The 18,279-nt window shown below is 35.6% G+C and overlaps 2 protein-coding genes and 1 pseudogene across 3 annotated transcripts; 1 reads left to right on the plus strand and 2 right to left on the minus strand.

Annotated features, from left to right (window-relative positions):
• The first annotated feature begins 2,621 nt into the window (after positions 1-2,621).
• Positions 2,622-4,822, plus strand: LOC7483913 (uncharacterized). Its single transcript, XM_002311384.3, has 5 exons — positions 2,622-2,774; positions 2,944-3,554; positions 3,854-3,962; positions 4,050-4,370; positions 4,470-4,822. Exons 1-5 carry the CDS (start codon positions 2,622-2,624, stop codon positions 4,521-4,523), a joined length of 1,248 nt encoding a protein of 415 aa, XP_002311420.1. The 3' UTR covers positions 4,524-4,822.
• A 1,294-nt stretch (positions 4,823-6,116) lies between these two features.
• On the minus strand, positions 6,117-8,830 carry LOC18101486 (putative pentatricopeptide repeat-containing protein At1g68930; annotated as a pseudogene).
• Positions 8,831-8,966: 136 nt separating this feature from the next.
• LOC7485941 (transcription factor bHLH49) lies at positions 8,967-13,665 on the minus strand. Of its 2 annotated transcripts, none has more exons than XM_024607876.2 (8): positions 11,652-13,665; positions 10,979-11,206; positions 10,825-10,890; positions 10,658-10,726; positions 10,295-10,381; positions 10,006-10,206; positions 9,526-9,606; positions 8,967-9,433 (listed from the first exon to the last, which is right to left on the minus strand). In XM_024607876.2, exons 1-8 carry the CDS (start codon positions 12,591-12,593, stop codon positions 9,410-9,412), a joined length of 1,698 nt encoding a protein of 565 aa, XP_024463644.1. In that variant the 5' UTR covers positions 12,594-13,665; the 3' UTR covers positions 8,967-9,409. The 2 variants fall into 2 exon arrangements, with proteins under 2 accessions (XP_024463644.1, XP_024463643.1); XM_024607875.2 differs by having other exon boundaries at positions 9,519-9,606; positions 11,652-13,664.
• Positions 13,666-18,279: the final 4,614 nt, after the last annotated feature.

Below are 18,279 nucleotides of genomic sequence, written 5' to 3' on the forward strand. Positions count from 1 at the left end.
GTTCTGGTTTCAAGTGTAATCTCATAGTGATAAAGGCATGTCAAGCATCGGAGTGTTATCATGTGCACTGTAATAATCCAAATTCTGGGTTCATGACCGTCAAAGTAAGAGCGGTGTCGCAAAGACACCTCACCTACACTAAATCTCAGAATGAATATATAAAAAAAACAAGTTATTTAAAAATACATAGCATTTCATAATCTTCTAAAATATTATATTATTCAAAACTAATGAAAACTAATGATAGTTTAAAATTTCTTATCAATAATTAAAAAAATAATAATTCATAATAATCATTACATTATCAAAATCCAAACTTAATTAAAATAAAATAATAACTTGATATATATACATACTAAGCATATACATATACATAATATTAAACATGCTATCATAAAGCAGTGAAATAGAAATTTTTGTATAGTTTCATGTCGTTTAAAAAAGGAGAGCTGGGACTTGCTTTATATTGACAAAAAAGCAAGTGTATATAGATATTGGCTTCGATGCCACGAAACTTCTAAAAGATCTTGGTGGTTTCTCAAGTGCTTTTGGAGAAATTCAAAGGTCTGATCTTGAAATGCCTTTTCCGTAATGACATAGAACAATTCTTCGAAATGGTTTCATAGTTTTGAATTTTGTTCACAAAGTTGCAGAAAGATGTTGACGGGGATGTTTGAAACGTCCGGTTCAACGAGCTAGATTGGACATGAACAGATGTTTGAAACATCCTGTACAAGCGCATACTGGATTTTGTTCTATGTAAAAAGAGCATTGCCTTCTGAGAAGCCACCACGAAAATTTTGCAGAGTGCATGGTAGCGATTGATTCAAGATTCACACCTACTTGTCGATCGTGTCGTTAAACAATACTGCATAGATTGTTGCTCACTGTAAAATAAAAATCATTTTGTTTTAAAATAAAAGAATATAAGGTGTACCGTAGCTTTTTACAAGAGAATTAAAAATCTATATATTTTGATTATACAATTAGGACTTAATTTATTGATTGAATAAGTTCTTAGTCCACCAGATACAAATAGATGTGTTTTATAAACAAATTTAATGATAAGAAGGGTTCTAAACTAGGATTCTTTTCCTTTTTTTATGCCCAATATACAGTATTATGTTTATTTAGAAAGTATGCAAGTTCTTGTCTTAATTTTTTTTTTATCTAAGATTCTTAATTTGCAAGAAGGATTTGATTATTTTTTAAATAAATTAAAAAAATTGAGTAAATACAAACTCAATTAAAAAAAAACAGTTTATTCTTTGTACAATTAAAAAAAAATAATTAAGTTTTTTTATTTGTTCACAAACTCATTGAAAAAAATCTACTAAAAAAAGACATTTGGGTGCTTTTGGTAAGAAACTAACATAACAAAGGTTTTCAAAGTGGTTGAGAGTGTGGTTATGATTGCTTTTTAAAGTGTTTTTCACTCGAAAATATATCAAAATAATATTTTTTATTATTTTTTAAAAATTATTTTTAATATCAGCGCATCAAAATGATATAAAAACATAAAAAATATATTAATTTAAAACAAAGAAAAAAATTAAAAAATTTTAATTTTTTTTAAAAAACTTTTAAAACTTAAAAATAAACAAGGCTATATTTATTTATTTGTTTCCATCCTCGGGCGTGGTATTATGAATATGAGGTATCATTGTCTGCGTAAGAGTAAAATACGTTTCTTATTTAAAAGGATTTCAAAAAAAAAAAAAGATAATTAAAAATTGAAAAGTACAAAATACTATAATTTTAAATGTTAAAGTAACGAGGGTGTTATATACTCTTCACAAATGTTAACACCCTTTAAGAACCTTTTATATACAGTACAGATTTTCAGGAGTAAATTCTATCTTCAGGACACACGTATTGCAAGCAGGCGGCGGCAGACGAGGATGAATTAAAAAATTGGAAGATATCCAATAGAAATTTCACGTTACTTACAAGACATCCTACAGCAGTCGACGATTAGGCAATAATAAACAACAACTCCCAAGGCAACATAAGCACAGCAGGCTTCAGCCGGCAATGGAAAACCCACCGCCATTGTGGGTCAACTCTGTTACGACTTCAATATTCTATTGCAGTCTACTTGTTGAGCTCTTCTTGTGCCGTTTCGTTTTCCTTTCTCTCAATCTCTCTGGGAATCTTTTGACCGTCTCCAAGCAATGTTCTTAGTGTTCACATTGTTTCTAGCTCTTGTAACTTAGCCTCCATTCTTTCTCTAATATGGCATAATTTCACTCTGATTTTTCAACAGTTTGTGCAAAGGAAAGTACATGGATTTCAATGTTATACCAAATAGGTAAAATAACTTGACTGCTAATATCAAAACACTTGGTCAATCAAGTTACCGATCTGTGCAACGTTAGAAGATTTTATAAATTATCATCATCAACTAGGACAGGTTTGTTGTACTTATCAGAAGAAAATAAAAATAAAAACTTGTATAAAAGGTTTATGTCAATCCATGTTTCGTCACTAACATTGTCCAAGTAAACACTTAAGGTTTTTATTTTGTATCTGACTGTGAGCCTGAGGACAACACAACCAGCTTGTTCATCCAGGCCCTTTTTAGCAACAAGAGATCACACCATCTTTTTCTGCAGAGGAAAATGGCTTCTTTCTCAGTGGAAGATTTTGTAGGTAACGGAGTTTTGAAGGACTTGCTTCCAACGTTGTTGAAAGAAGGTTGGGATGATGTACCAACTTTGAAGATTATGAATAAAGAGGATACGGATGCAATGAACATGACACAACAGCAAAAGGTTGGTTACTTGGAATTTGCTTTTCACTTTTCATTTGATCAAAATCTGTTATCTAACAAATATTGGCTTCTTCACTGTCAACTAACTAAACATGCTGTCAAAATTTTGATCCATCTCATTATAAACTATCAAATTCCAATTCTCTCTCTCTCTCTCTCTCTCTCTCTAGGATGCATTGGAAATCAGGTCATACCTGCATGATCGTGCTCTACTGCAATATGGGGATAAGCTGGAGGCCTCTGGGAAATGTTTGCCCGAGCTTCTTAGCATAAGCACTGTGGATCTCTCCTCTCAGTTTGGGATGAAGAGAGGTCACATAGCCCGTTTCGTGGACAGAACCAGTGCATGTGCAGATCCTTTGCTCAAATCATACGCTCCTCTCACTGCAAGGAACAGGAACAGCATAGTCTCCAGAAACAATAGCAATTTCAAGAGTTATGCATCTGTCAACTCAAGGAAGATTCAAGCCAGTAGTAGTATGAATCATGATAAACCACTTGAACAATCACTCGCTGATTTTAAGATTAAAGATGATCACATCTTTAAAGGGATTGTAGCTGCAGGGCCAGCTGAGCCCAGAGCATGTGGCTGTGTACAACCGCCTCCTGTAGTTGACAGTGTTGCCCCTTATTCTGCTATTGAAAACATCTCAGTTCAGAAACTAACACCAGAGTATAAGATTGGGATGGAGCGTCTGGTGAAAACCAAGACACCTCCAATGAAGGCTTCAGAATTATGGCGAGATAAACCAGCAGTACTCCTTTGCATCAGGCGACCTGGGTAAACACCTGTATTCTGCATCCTTGCACCGATAGCCTTGTTTTATCGGCTGGACTAGGGTGATATAGCATACAGTTGCAAACCATAAGAGTTTATAAGAGTATATGCACAATAAAACAATAAGATGTAGGGGTAATATGTGGGAAGCTTAAGAAATCAAAAGCCCGTTAATTAGCTATAGCAAAATATGTAGACTCGAATGCTCCCCAATAACATGGATAAATAAACTTTTTAAGTATGGTCAGCTGCCCTTTAAGCCATGAAATTGACATATCTTTTACTTGTGAATTTCAAAACAGGTGCATCATGTGCAGGGCTGAGGCTCACCAGCTTTATGCCAAAAAACCCATATTTGATGCACTGGGAATTCGACTATTTGCAGTTCTCCATGAACATATTGAGTCAGAGGTGTCTAGAGGACTTTCAGCTTAACGATCTAATCTCTCTCTCTCTCTCTCTCTCTCTAACAGTTGATGTGCTACTGATGGTCTGCAGGTCAAAAACTTCTGGCCTCGATATTGGGGTGGTGTTGTGCTCTTTGATAGGAGTATGAAGTTCTTCAAAGCTCTTGGTGGTGGGCAGCTACTTAAGGACAGTTTTATTTCAGGATTTATTTTCAATCCCCGAGCTATTGCAAATTACAAGCGTGCAAAAGCTACAGGAAGTGAGCAAAACTTCAAAGGAGAAGGTGAAATAAAGGGTGGACTCTTTATAGTTGGCAGGGAAAAGAGTGGCATAGCTTATCAGTTCATTGAGAGGAACTTTGGTGATTGGGCTCCTCTAGCTGAAGTAATTGACATATGTAGCAAGTTGCAGGTAATTCTTTTTATCTTCTCTAATCCCATACTGAGGTTCCCATCCAGCAGGCCTTCTTTCTTTTTTGACTTTAACCGGCTTCTCTTCAACCTGATGCAGAACCAGCAGCAAAGTCAAGAGGAGTCCATCAAAACATCACAGCAATATGAATGAAGTCTGTGTCCTCATCATCCATGTGTTCTTCAGATTCACCTTTTGTATATTTATACTCCTCATAATTCTAAAATGGAAAATACTCCCTTGTCTTTTCGATTTCATTTCTGAAAGGTAATTTATTTTGGTCAGCATGCGAGCCCAGGGAGGCTCCATGATGCAAAAAAAATGCATATGCCACCCTAGTAATGTACTGATTCTTTTGTTACAGATGTGGGTTGTTAATTCATATGGCATGTATTGATAAATTTTTGAGTTCTGCAGACTTGCTAATAACACATTTCGTGATCTGCTCTCAACTTAGAAATATCTAATTATTGATTGAATCAAATAAATGGATGTGCAAGTTTACTAAGTGTCTTAAGAGAGATTGAAAGCTACATAATTTTCAGCTTCACCGGTTTGATCAATGTAACAATTATGTCACTAACTTAGGTAAAATAGTTGATACATAGAACTATCAGCAGCAGCTTGGCCCTGACAATACCTTTTGAATCCCACTTCGAGTTTTCTGTTATACACTTATGCTTGATTCTGGTGTGTGCATGTGTGCGTGCACGCATGTCATAGAACTTATGATTAATAGAAAGGACATGGGACACGGATGACATGAGAGTCACATGCATGAGAATAACATTCATGCCATAGTACATGGAACTGAATAAGATATGAAAAATGTAGCTTGAGTTTAGACATACCAACATTTTTTACTATCAGGAATCTTGGTTCTTTCAAGGCCATGTTTGTTTCCCGGAATTCACTTTCCGGGAAACCACTTTCCAAACTTTCCTGTGTTTGTTTGCCATTAGGAAAGTTGGTCAACGGAAAATACTTTCCGGTCAACGGAAAACACTTTCCAGTCAACGGAAATACTTTCCGGTCAACGGAAAACATTTTTCAGTCAAAGAAAAATTTGGTTTGGTTTCCAGGAAAATGTTTTCCCTTTTGGCTGTGTTTGTTTTCCGGAAAGTGGTTTCCGGGAAACCACTTTCCAAACTTTCCTGTGTTTGTTTGCCATTAGAAAAGTTGGTCAACGGAAAACACTTTCCAGTCAAAGGAAAATTTGGCTTGGTTTTCAGGAAAGTGTTTTCCTGGAAAATTTGGGCGGAAAACACTTTCCGGAAGTTGTGAAAAATTTAGAAATGTCATTATTTGCTGATTATATCAAATTTAATCCTCAAACTTTTGATTGCTATATATAATTTGTTTTGAATATTTATTTTTCAATTCCATCTCTTAAAATTTAATTTTTATATTAATTTTGGTCTTTATTTTTATAATTGCTATTTGCTTTTTTCTTATCATTTTTTTATTGAAATTTTTTATCTATCGAATTTGGTCCTCATTTTTTTTATTGTTACTTATTTTATTTGAAATAATTTATGAAATGTTAATTATTATTATTTTAATTTATTCACCTTTCATTTTTTTTTAATTTTTTAGATTTGATCTATATTATTTTGATTATTATTTATTTTATTTGAGATAATTTATGAAATTATATTTTTTTTCAATTTCATTCTCATTCAACTTTTTAATTTGTAAGATTTGTTCCTCATTATTTTAATAAACTTGAGAAAAATAAAACATTAATAAGTTATTTTCCAGCTCATTTTCCATGACATAACCAAACACTGGAAAGTGTTTTCCAACTTATTTTTCATTACACTACCAAACATCAGAAAATACTTTCCCGGAATTCACTTTCCCGGAATTCACTTTCCTCGGAATTCACTTTCCAAAAGGAAACTACTTTTCAGCAAACAAACGAGGCCCAAGATTATATAGACATTCTTCTAGAATCCTTGAAGGAGAAAAAAGGATTCCTCTAGAGCTCTAGTGATACTCCTGCGAAGCAGGCACGATCACCGTCTCGATTCTCAAAAACTCTTGATCTTTGGTTTATCTCTGGTAACTTCTCAAAAACTCTTGATCTTGGTTTATCTATGGTACATATTGATTTGTAATCTTGTTCACGCAGCTTTGAACTGTAACAGATGTATATCACCAGAAATCTCCACATGAACATGTTACATCTTTAAATAAATGGAACCTGACAGCATCTCTTACAAGTATCTCTCTCTGAGTAATCTTGGAAATATATTTAGTTGCATTGCGGCAATCCCCACAGACCCTCAGATTTTTTACTACTCGTATGGGAAGGCCACGAGGAACAAATAGCAACCCAAAAGCAATTGCAAGCTTCTCACTATGGTGGTTAAGCATCTTTATCTTCTCTAAATCCTTAACATCATGAAGAACTGAACTTGCATCTGGTACATACCCTTCCTCTATCATTTTTTGGTTTAATTTCTCCAGCTCAGCATTTATCAGAAAAGGGACTTTACTGGTCATCTGCGGAGAAAATATGAACTTTGCTTTTATACTTGATCCATCTGAATCCCGGTCCTTTTCTCACTCCCTTTTCTCTCGTTCCTCTACATCGCTCCATTTTCCTTTAGCAGCATAGATGCTGGAGAGCAAGATGTAGCCTGCAGGCTTCTGGGGCTCTAGTTCTAGAAGAGACTCAGCTGCCAATTTTCTAATTTCCTCATTGCCTTGCATTGGGAGTAAAAGGCATCTTACTGATAAAACTTTTGGCTTATTCAAGCCTTCCTGCTCGACTAAAAAGGTCAATCATGCAGCTGTAGTGATCATAAAAAGGAATTATTCCATGGTCTTTTAGCATTGATTCACTGTTTTCCTCTCTCCACTAAGTACTAACCCCGGTCTAGAACAAGCTGAAAGGACTGCAATGAATGTAACAGCATCAGGTTTTAAACCTTGAGCCAGCATTCTTTCAAATAAATCCACTATTTCATGGGCTTTTCCAGATTGTGCATATCCTGAAATCAATGCAGTCCAAGAGACTTCATCCCTGAAATTCATTTCATTGAACAGCTGATTGGAATCTTCTGTACTTCCACGTTTACCATACAAAGTAATGAGTGCATTGTAGACGGTTATGAAATAAATCAAACCAGAAACTAGGACTCGACAATAAAACTGGGCACCTTCTTCTAAGCTAGCTAGATTTGCATGTGAGTTAATTACACTTCCTAGAGTAAAATGATCTAGTTCAATCCCATTCTTTTGCATGTCACAAAAACCCTAACAGCTTCTTTGCTGAACCCTTTCTGGCCAAAACCCACTAACATAGCAATCCCTGAGACAACATTCTTATATGTCATTCTCTTGCCTGCTTCCGCAATACATGTCAACAAGAGCACTACCAACAATGACATTGTGGTTATATTCATTCCTAATTGTAGAAGCATGAACTTGCTTTCCCTCTTTCAAACCATAAGCCCCCCACATGCAGTCAACACATTGCCAAATGTATACTGTTTCATCGCCATGCCTTCTAGCCCCATATCTCTGAACAAATCTATAACTTCGCCTCCATTCCATTTTGTCCACGAAATGGAAACTCTTTCCTTCATATCATGAAGCAGCCTCTTTGAATCCTCTACCACCCCACAACTCAAAAGCCCTGTAATCATCGTATTAAACATTAACATGCTCCTCTCTTGAACCTCGTCAAAAACCTGCTTTGCCTCGGAAACTAATCCCATTTTGGCATACATATCCACCAAAGGACTCCCTACAAAAACATAGGCCCCAAATCCAAATTTCACTACCTGCCCATGAATCTGCCTACCCAAACCAACACACCCTTGACTCAATACCAACATAAGCATTGTCGATAATGTAATCCTATTCAAATTATAAATCCCATCTTTCAACATCAAGCTATAAGCTTTAACTACCTCCATAACTGAACCATTGCGCAGATACCCCGAAATAAACGAGTTCCAAGAGACGGAATCTCGGTTGGCATGATACTAAAGATCTCTTGCATAGCTTTTGATAAATTCCCAGATTTTGAATTAGCAGAAAGCATGGTGTTCCATGAAAAGAGTTTGTTGAGGCGTTTCGTCAAACACATGGAGTGCGTAGGTTATATTGCCTGATTTACCATGCGCGTCAATGAGATTGTTACAGAGAAAGGTGACTGGGTTTGTTAGGGTCTTGATCATGCGGTAATGGAGCTTCTTGGTCTGGTGATTCGTTTTAGCAAGGAAGAGTAGGAGTTAGATGAATTCGACATTGTTTTATTGACAATTTTATTTTTGGCGGGGATGGGGAGGGAAAAAAAGAGAGTTGCAAACTGGCAATGCAACTTTACTTGCACTGAAAGTTGAAAAGATAGCAGGGTTTAACAATTGCATAGCTCTAAACTAATATGGAAAATGAACTGTTGAAAAATGCAAGCCTAGGGTTTATTACTTTATTAGGTTAATAGAACTAAACTACTATAAGAACTTGAGGTTCACAGAGCGCTATAATAATTACATGTTTTTGACCTGATTTAAGTGGCAAACGCTAGTAAAAAATTTGCATCCCAGAAGCCATAAGTACTGCAGGCTCGACAACAGAAAATGAAAAAGAAAAAAGAATAATATTACATACTGTCACTGAGGGAATTCCCACGGTTTTGTAAATTACACATGAGCTTCCCATTGGCCTATCTTTTGAGATCATTGGAAGGTCAATCTATACATTTTTAAATTCATACCCTCAAGATTATCCCTTTCGCATTTCTGGTAACAAGGATTACAATACTCAAACGAAAGCAGCATGGCCGCGGGGGTGGTATTGAATTCCTTCACCGGTCATCAGGTAAAACCCCAGCTCGACAACAGGTGCCAGCCATCCAAACTCTCAAAACCCTGCTGTTGACCTGCAACTAACCTCCAGGCTTCAAACTGATCAGCCAGAAGCATCTGTGATTTTTCCATTCTCTAATCCTTGAGAATATTAATACAGGCATATAGGCCAGGATAAAACGCATCAAGACCAAGGAGAAAATTAAAGCTCAACTTTCAAATGGCCTGGTGGCAGTGGCTCTGCAACAAAAAAGATGCATGTTCAGCTCAGGATCATTTAGCTTATAGCACGGGTCATATTATATGGCAAACTGTAGAGTCATACTATTTACATCTTGGCTGTCGTGGGGAGCACTGGTTTCATAGCTCATCTGGACAACATTGCGGAGCTCATCATCCCATACATTGGGTAGCTGTTGTCAAGAATATCAAAACGAAGGCAAATTGTAACGCAAGGGATTCAGAAGAGCCAAGTGGAAATAATAATTCAGTTAATTGGTAAATTTTTGGAAAGTTTCAATTGCAGTTCAAGGTCAAGATATCACGAGTGTTTTGATTAAGAGACAAAAATATGCATGCAAAGTCTGAGTCCACAATTATCCTGCAAGGGTTGCATAAAGGATTCCTAGAGACTCTATGCCTAAGGGTTTGATTAATTTCTATATGCAATGCACCAATTTAGATCTTATCCACATAAATCTTCCATACAAAAGTATTTCTAGCACCATGTACTACTATTCGTGAAATTTTTTTTTTAAAAAAAAAACAAGCAACAAGGTAATCAGTAAATAAAAATCCACCTATAGATGTACCTGAGCAGGTTCCTTGAATCCTGCAGTCATGGGTGTCAATTGGGAATTAATGGTTCTACATATTATGTCAGAGTGATTGTTCATTCCAGGAAAAGCTGTGGGAATAAGTCCTGCTTGAGATGGATGTGATGGGGGATAAGCCATAGGCATCTCCAAGGAAAATGCCAGAGAGGATGGAGGAACAGCATGCAACTGAAGAATCTGACAATACAAAGTACTTTTGTGGCTCAGATAAAGCATATGAAGTTGCATTTTAGTGATCCATTAGCAAATTCTTGGTCATGCAAACCTTGGGATCAAACACATCTTTTGCAAGGAGTCCTTCTATGTTCAAATCCAGCCTCGGATTCACTGTTGCAAGTTTCATTGATAGAAACTGCAAAAGGATAAAAAGCAATCTCAAAAGAGGCAAAGACAAGAAATTAAATAACAGTCAGAGAGACTACAATTACAATTGCTTGTCCTTGCATCAAATGCAAGCGCTCAAGAGAAAGACCATATAAGCTAGTAATTTCCTCCATTTAAACCAGTCCAGAAAATAATCCACATAATCAAGCTCAGATATCCAAACAAACTTTTGATGAAATTCAGTAGTTCATGGTGCGTATGTAATGGGCTAACTGAAAATGGGAACAGATTCTCACTGCCTTACCTCAACCTGCCGCTGCAGTGATTGCACATAGTTAATGATTTCATCTAGCATCACTGCCTTCCCTGTGACCTGCAAAATCCAATTGATATTATGACATGAACTACATTAGCAATTGAGTTATCCAAAGAATTCACTACGTCTTAAGCTATCAAAACCAACAAACAAACCTTGCTGCAACCAGGTACAAGGTCCTGTAGAAACTTCATCCTTTCACTGATCTTTTCCCTTCTCACCTGCAGTCAGAATCAATCATCTAGAACCCAATCAATAAAATAAAATTTGTTTCCAATTTCCATTTATGCGTTAATAAAAAGAACTTACTCTTTCTGCAAGACTATGGCTGTTTGTTGCCTGGCCTCTTCGAGCTCTGACATGAATATATTCTTCTTTTGGTTGATCTGAACCAAGAGATCCCTGCTTACCTTGTTTACCAGCATCCTTGCTGGTAGTTGAAGTTGGTTTTTGGTCTCCTTTCTGTTGAGTTTCAGGGCTACCCTTTGCAGGTTCAGCAGATTGAGGGGTTCCCTTGGCCTGATCAAGCTCAGCATCCTACCACCGAAAAAAAAAATCTCATCACAAACAATTTAGAGTCCTTTTGGCATGACTTCTGACTTAAGTCATAATTCAAATTTTGTTTTTCATAAATAACTTATGACAAATATGTTAAAATGACTTTAAATTATAAGTATGTTTGGTTAAAATGATTCAAAGCAATGTTTTTTTTTTTTTTTTTGAAGAAGAAGAAGAAGAAGAGATGCAGTATAACTCTTTAAATAAAAAATTATTTCTAACCGATAATAATGACTCAAATCAACCCTTTTGAAGAAGCGAGGTAGTATTACTTTTTAGATAAAAAATTATTCCTAACCAAACATATTTACGACTTTCCAATGATTTAAAAGTTACAAAAAACAGCTTAAATCAACCTATACCAAGCGGAACCTTAATCAAAATACCAACAATTAATAAAACAATTAGGAAGCATGGTCGCTACCTGTCCGTTCCTCTTTCTTTTGTTTGAGCCGAGGCTCTTAGCTGAAAGTTCCCTACAGTTGCCCTCCAACATTGACGGTTCATCTTGACCACCACCACCACTGAATTCAGCTTCATCAGAGTCATTACCAGACCCACCCATACCTTGTTTTGCTTCATCACGAGATCTCGCGAGGCTCTCACTTTTTGTCTCATTCTTGAGAGGGCTCCCTTCCGTAGCCATATGGTTAACAGACATAGAAACATCTTTGGAAGCTTCAACGGCATTCATAACATTCTTAGGAGCTCGTCCCCCAGATACTGATTTCATCCCACTGCCCATGAACACCTCTCCTGGTCCCTGCATCATCCCCCCGCCCCTCGAGAAAATACCCATACTCTCAGGAACTCCAAAAGGGTTCCCCATATCACTAAAATTTCCACCATTGAAGCACGAAAACCTGGCAGCGCGCTCAATGAATGCAGAATCAGCAGGAAACTGTGATAAGCTTTGTGGGAGCATCCCAGAGGCATTTGGCAAGAAATTTCCACCTTTCAGCATTGGATTAGGTGGATTCCACCCCATTTCTAGTGTTCTATCAATACCATTTCTCAATGAAGCAGGGAATCCTTTTCCAATCCCTGCCGTGTTTGAACTGCTTGCAATATTCTGAACATTAATATCACAAAAAACCAAGTTCTGTGAATTGGTGGGATGTTCCCACATGGCTGGCCCAAATGAATCTATCACAGAAGCAGAAGAGCAAGAAGCAGCAACTGCTTCTGCTAGATCCCCTCTACAAACTGACATCTGATTATCAGTGGGGACCAAACCCAGAGATGAATTTGGGATACTTGTACTGTTAAATCGCCGGTCTAAGGACATACCACCAGGTGAACGGTAGTTGATAGGATTATCATTGCTCTCTTCTAACTCAAATTTATCCTTGTCACTCATATCCATCTCTCCTTTTCGAGAATAAGCAAAAGTAGCCGGCAGAAACACCTTTCTCTAACAGTTTACAGTTGTGCTTGAAATATCAATAAATAGTTTATAGAGTTCTAGTGAAATAGAAAGTAAATCTCAAAACTAACCAACCGTACAGAATTCTCTACTGGCTCAATAAGATAAGCCGAAGATTAAAGACGAAGGGGCTGAAAGAAGTAGAGGAAATAGTAAAATGAATTTAAACAATGCCCTCTAGTTTCTTCTATCTATGTAAAGAAGCTTCAACCGAAACCAAAACCATAAAAACTTTGAACTTACAGTAAGAGAAGCATCAGAATTCACCGTGGTAAGAAGATATTCCTTCGAAAGCTCAGTCCACCAAACAGAAGGAAATTACCTAAAGGCAACTATATCTATAGCTAACCAATCTACAAGGACATCAATTATTAGAACTAAACAAGAAAGACCCACTTGAATTAATGGCCTTAAAAACACCAAAGCACTGAACTTGAAGGCCCCCCAGAGCCCAAAATTTGTACCAAAAGATCAAAGAAACAGAATTGCCACCATTTCCAAAGCTAACCCACCAAAGAACTAGAAGTGTACTACAAATTGAAACAGAGTAAAGTAGCCCCAAGGACGCAAGAAACAAGACAAATAGTACTAACTAGTAAAAAGAAAAGTTTCAAAGGAAAGCTGGAAAAGTGTGCGGGAAGAAGGCAGTCAAATTAAGAAAACAAAAGAACATTGATTTCAGGACAATAAATAGTCCATTCAAAACCCTAGTCAGAGTTGAGGCAGCAGCAGAAGAGAAGCTAAAAGTGGCAAGAGAAGGATACCCATTTCAGATTCTGTGCGACTTTTGGTACCCTGCTCTTCGTTAAAGCCTTTTTCCACTCAAAAACAACTTTATTGAGTTCTTTGGGTTCTGCTCTGTTCACAACCCTCCGCCCTTCAGCTCTTCAAACACACATACACCCAAACACACACAAGTGACATCGAAAGGCAGAAAGTAACAACCTTTTTTACTTATTAGATAAAATGAAAGATGGGTATTCGTGTACTTGAAGGGAAAGTGAAAGAGAAGAGTAATGGCAAAGGTCCTGCATTTATACCCACGCTTGCATAAAAAAGAGAGCTCTTGATGATTAACCACCGCCACTGCTACTGTAAAAATTTTAAATTATTTTAAGCCTTTACCGACTCCCAGTCTCCCAGCTCTCTTTTTTTTTCCTACGGCCATATTTTCAAACCATCTTACCTGATAATGAAAATTAATTTTCTGATTAAAGTAGTCCAATACATTTATCATATCAATTTAATGAATTTAATAGAATATATTATTTTGCTACTAATCTCAAAGCTGAAACTAAAAAAACCAAAGAAGTGAACTTTAACTACCTATCCTTCTATTTGGGATTTAATAACTCTACTTTCTTAGGTCTCAACAACACTCTGTCCTGGCTTTTCTTTGCATAGCTTAGCTAGCAACTGACACTGCCAACTTTCATTGAGTATTATTTTAGCTTGTCCTTACATTAAAAAGATCCTCGGGAGAAGAGCTTTTCAATGAATGGTTTGTTTGATCAAGGACCCGAGCTACCCTCATTTTCTCGCATATTTTTGTGCTCTTCAGAAAAATAAACTAAGAAACTGCAGTCCTGTACTGTACCTTACTATGATAACTCGAGTGTCTTATCTGGTATTCTTGGCTAGCTGTTTTGATTGTTCAAGACCCGGAAAACAGAAATCTGAGAATAATGAATAATAATTTCTTATTTCTTTACTGGTTTTTTGTGGTATAAACAATGACTTGTTGATGTTCATAAATCTGGACACAACTGGCAAATCTTGTTCCCAATCTAGCATTCTCATTTTTGTATTATCTGAAACTCAACACATCACATCGCATCGCATACCAGGATGAGTTATTAGTTTAGTCTAGTCTAAATGCTGTGTTAATGGGGATCAACTGATCAAGTCATGCTCTTCCTCGCGGACATAACTCTGGAGATCAAATTTTCTTGGAGCAAATTTAGAGAGTCTACTTGCTACCCACCTCATCTACAGTTGAGTATCTTGTATAACAGACAAGCCCAGTTGAAGAGTTCTCTGGTATATGTAAAGCTTATGCATACGTGATGGCGATTCATAATTGATTAATTTATTTATGTTATCTATAGAAAATTTCCTTGATGTTTTATAAGAAAATCTCTTGGTGCAAATTGAGATATAAAAATACATGACCTGGATCTTTCTTGGTCAAATGATTTAGAAAAATGGTTAAAAATCCGAATTGTGAGTTTGCAGGCTATTGAAGACTCGAGACGTCAATTTTTTATTATTATTTTTTGGCAAAATGGGAGAATCACCTGCAGAAGTAATTGAATCGAATGGCTATGATCATCATGCCTTACATTCTCAGATTTGACCCATAAAGAGTTTGAACTCCTTAATTGCTTCGGTCATCCATGGATTTTTTTTAAAATAAAATTAAAGATATTTTTAAATGATTCTCTCTAAACTGGCTGCAATTTTTTACTCCTTTATACTGTTGATGGACTGCCCTTTCTCTCTCTCTCTCTCGTGTCATTATTAGTTGGCCTCGGGACTTGCAAAATCTCAAAAACCCCAGCTGTAAAATAATGGAATCTCTCTCCCACTTTGCTTTTACAAATCCTAATCTTTACTTCTAGGTGTGTTTGTTCTTCAGAATTCATCTTATTTTTTAAAAGTTTTTTTTATTTAAAAATATATTAAAATAATTGTTTTTATTTTTAATATTGGTATATTAAAATCATAAAAAACCACTATAAAAATACTGATTTAATATTTTTAAAAATCAAATATATTTTTAAAAGACATTATTAGACACAGTAACAAACACGATTTTAGCCGCGAGCATTAAAAAACAACCATGAGAGGGGTGGAAATGATTTGTATTGATTGGGTTGGTTTTTCCAGGTATGTTATTCTTATATCATTTATTTAGATTGCTCCGGTCGCGGTGTAATGCAGGCCAGAAGGCCAGTCATTCTCCAATGCAGAAGAAACCATAGACAAAAATCTGTAAAGGTGACGACTCCAGAAGGGAAGGGCAGAAGGCTATCATTCATAATAAATAAACCCTACCACCCTATGAAAGAAAATAAGGGATCGGATTCCCCAGTACTATGCTCTCCGATAAGATCTTGAGAAAGCCAAGAAGATGGCAAATGGAGCATATTTTTGCCACCTGTATTTGTTTGCCCTTTTACAGGAGTCCAATTGATTGGTGTCTACGTGTATATGGCAACAATATTGATTATTGTGGACAATAATCTTATTATTATTTTATTCTAAATTATTACTATGTAATATAGAACATGGCCTTCTTTTGGGAGAAGCTAAAACCAAGCAAGCAACTAAATCAAATCAGGATTCGAGATCTCTTAAGCACAGCTCTATAATTCTTTAACCGAGAATCAAAGACTGTATCATTGATGATTAACCGAGAATCTGATAAAGGTTATAATTTAAAGTATTTTTTATTTTTTAAAAATTATTTTTCATATTAACATATTAAAATAATATAAAAAATATAATTTTAATCGCATTTTCAACACCAAATGAATAAAACTATATAGAGTAATACACCAATCTACAATGTTATTACTGTAGTTGAAAATAGCTAGGTTATCATGTGTTCATATTTATCGTACGACTCTCGAAACCCTGTATATATATTTATTACTTGAAAAAGCGTGTTAGCTGCAGTAATGGAGCCATGCAACGCTAAGGCCCCGTTTGTTTGCTGGAAAGTAGTTTTTTTTTGGAAAGTGAATTCCGGGGAAAGTGAATTCCGGGAAAGTATTTTCCGATGTTTGGTAGTGTAATGGAAAGTAAGTTGGAAAACACTTTCCAGTGTTTGGTTATGTCATGGAAAATGAGCTGGAAAATAACTTATTAATGTTTTATTTTTCTCAAGTTTATTAAAATAATGAGGAACAAATCTTACAAATTAAAAAATTGAATGAGAATGAAATTGAAAAAAAATATAATTTCATAAATTATCTCAAATAAAATAAATAATAATCAAAATAATAGAGATCAAATCTAAAAAATTAAAAAAAAAGGTGAAGAAATTAAAATAATAATAATTAACATTTCATAAATTATTTCAAATAAAATAAGTAACAATCAAAAGAATGAGGACCAAATTTGATAGATAAAAAATTTCAATAAAAAATGATAAGGAAAAAGCAAATAGCAATTATAAAAATAAGAACCAAAATTAATATAAAAATTAAATTTTAAGAGATGGAATTGAAAAATAAATATTCAAAACAAATTATATATAGCAATCAAAAGTTTGAGGATCAAATTTGATATAATCAGCAAATAATGATATTTCTAAATTTTTCACAACTTCTGGAAAGTGTTTTCCGCCCAAATTTTTCAGGAAAACACTTTCCTGAAAACCAAGCCAAATTTTCCTTTGACTGTAAAGTGTTTTCCGTTGACCAACTTTTCTAATGGCAAACAAACACAGGAAAGTTTGGAAAGTGGTTTCCCGGAAATCACTTTCCGGAAAACAAACACAGCCAAAAGAGAAAACACTTTCCTGAAAACCAAACCAAATTCGAAAAGTGTTTTCGTTGACTGAAAAGTGTTTTCCGTTGACCGAAAAGTGTTTCCGTTGACTGGAAAGTGTTTTTCGTTGACCGGAAAGTGTTTTCCATTGACCAACTTTCCTAATGGCAAACAAACACAGGAAAGTTTGGAAAGTGGTTTCCCGGAAAGTGAATTCCGGGAAACAAACATGGCCTAAGTAATTATCAAACCGACAACACACAACAACAATATTTAGGCATATACACTCGTCAGGTGCGTAAATAAGCACCAACATTTTGTAACTATACGCCATGGATTTATACACGAGCTCAATTGACTAGCACTCATCGTTATCATCTTGCAAGTGAGATCTCGAAATTAAGAATAGATACAAGTCAAGTAACAATTCCATTAAATCTATTGTATTTGATCTAAGTGTATCGAGGAGATTGATGGAGCCGAATCTCCTCAATATGATTGTCACACAGATATTAGAAATTAAAATAAACCGTAGGTGGTACTTATATAAATCAATTGACTGTGATTAAATAACATATATTAAAAAAATAAACAGAATTAATGGGAAAAAGAATTATGCATATCATCACACCTGCAATGTATATATAGCAGGCGTTAATTACAGCCATGATGCTTGTAAAATACTGCCTCGATCGGCTTACATTACATTAAACAGAATGGTAAGAAATTATGACGAAACCACCATTACATCTTGTGACAATGCTTGAGATCGATGCAAAGATGTTGAATGGCAGAGAGGGAAGAATGAGAGTTGGGTCTGCAAGCTGGGCCATGATAAAATCGCCTTAGAGTCGAATGAGTTTCATGTAAACATCATTGCAAAACATGATGAGATGTTGTTGGGTATATAGTTTTCAAGCTTTTGCAAGTCTCTCTTTTGGTCCACTTTTCTGAATCTTGTTTTTCTTTTTATCATCAGAAGATGCCCCCTTGAAAATGTAAGTACCTTTCTTGTGCTTTTTTTTTTCTTTTTCTGATAATTTTCACTCACTCTCTCTTCTCTCACTAATCTTTGATCTGATCGTGTTCGTATGAAAGCTAAATGTTAGGTACGGGAACCCTAGGTTGG

The sequence above is a fragment of the Populus trichocarpa genome, chromosome 8, assembly GCF_000002775.5.
Source record: "Populus trichocarpa isolate Nisqually-1 chromosome 8, P.trichocarpa_v4.1, whole genome shotgun sequence".
NCBI lineage: Eukaryota > Viridiplantae > Streptophyta > Magnoliopsida > Malpighiales > Salicaceae > Populus > Populus trichocarpa.

Coding starts and splice junctions, on each gene's coding strand:
- LOC7483913 (XM_002311384.3), top strand. CDS start 2,622: ATGGCTTCTTTCTCAGTGGAAGATTTTGTAGGTAACGGAGTTTTGAAG. Junction 2,775..2,943: donor ACATGACACAACAGCAAAAG/GTTGGTTACTTG, acceptor CTCTCTCTCTAG/GATGCATTGGAAATCAGGTC. Junction 4,371..4,469: donor ACATATGTAGCAAGTTGCAG/GTAATTCTTTTT, acceptor AACCTGATGCAG/AACCAGCAGCAAAGTCAAGA.
- LOC7485941 (XM_024607875.2), bottom strand. CDS start 12,593: ATGGATATGAGTGACAAGGATAAATTTGAGTTAGAAGAGAGCAATGAT. Junction 10,382..10,657: donor CACTGCAGCGGCAGGTTGAG/GTAAGGCAGTGA, acceptor ATCCTTTTGCAG/TTTCTATCAATGAAACTTGC. Junction 9,607..10,005: donor GATTCAAGGAACCTGCTCAG/GTACATCTATAG, acceptor TCTTGACAACAG/CTACCCAATGTATGGGATGA.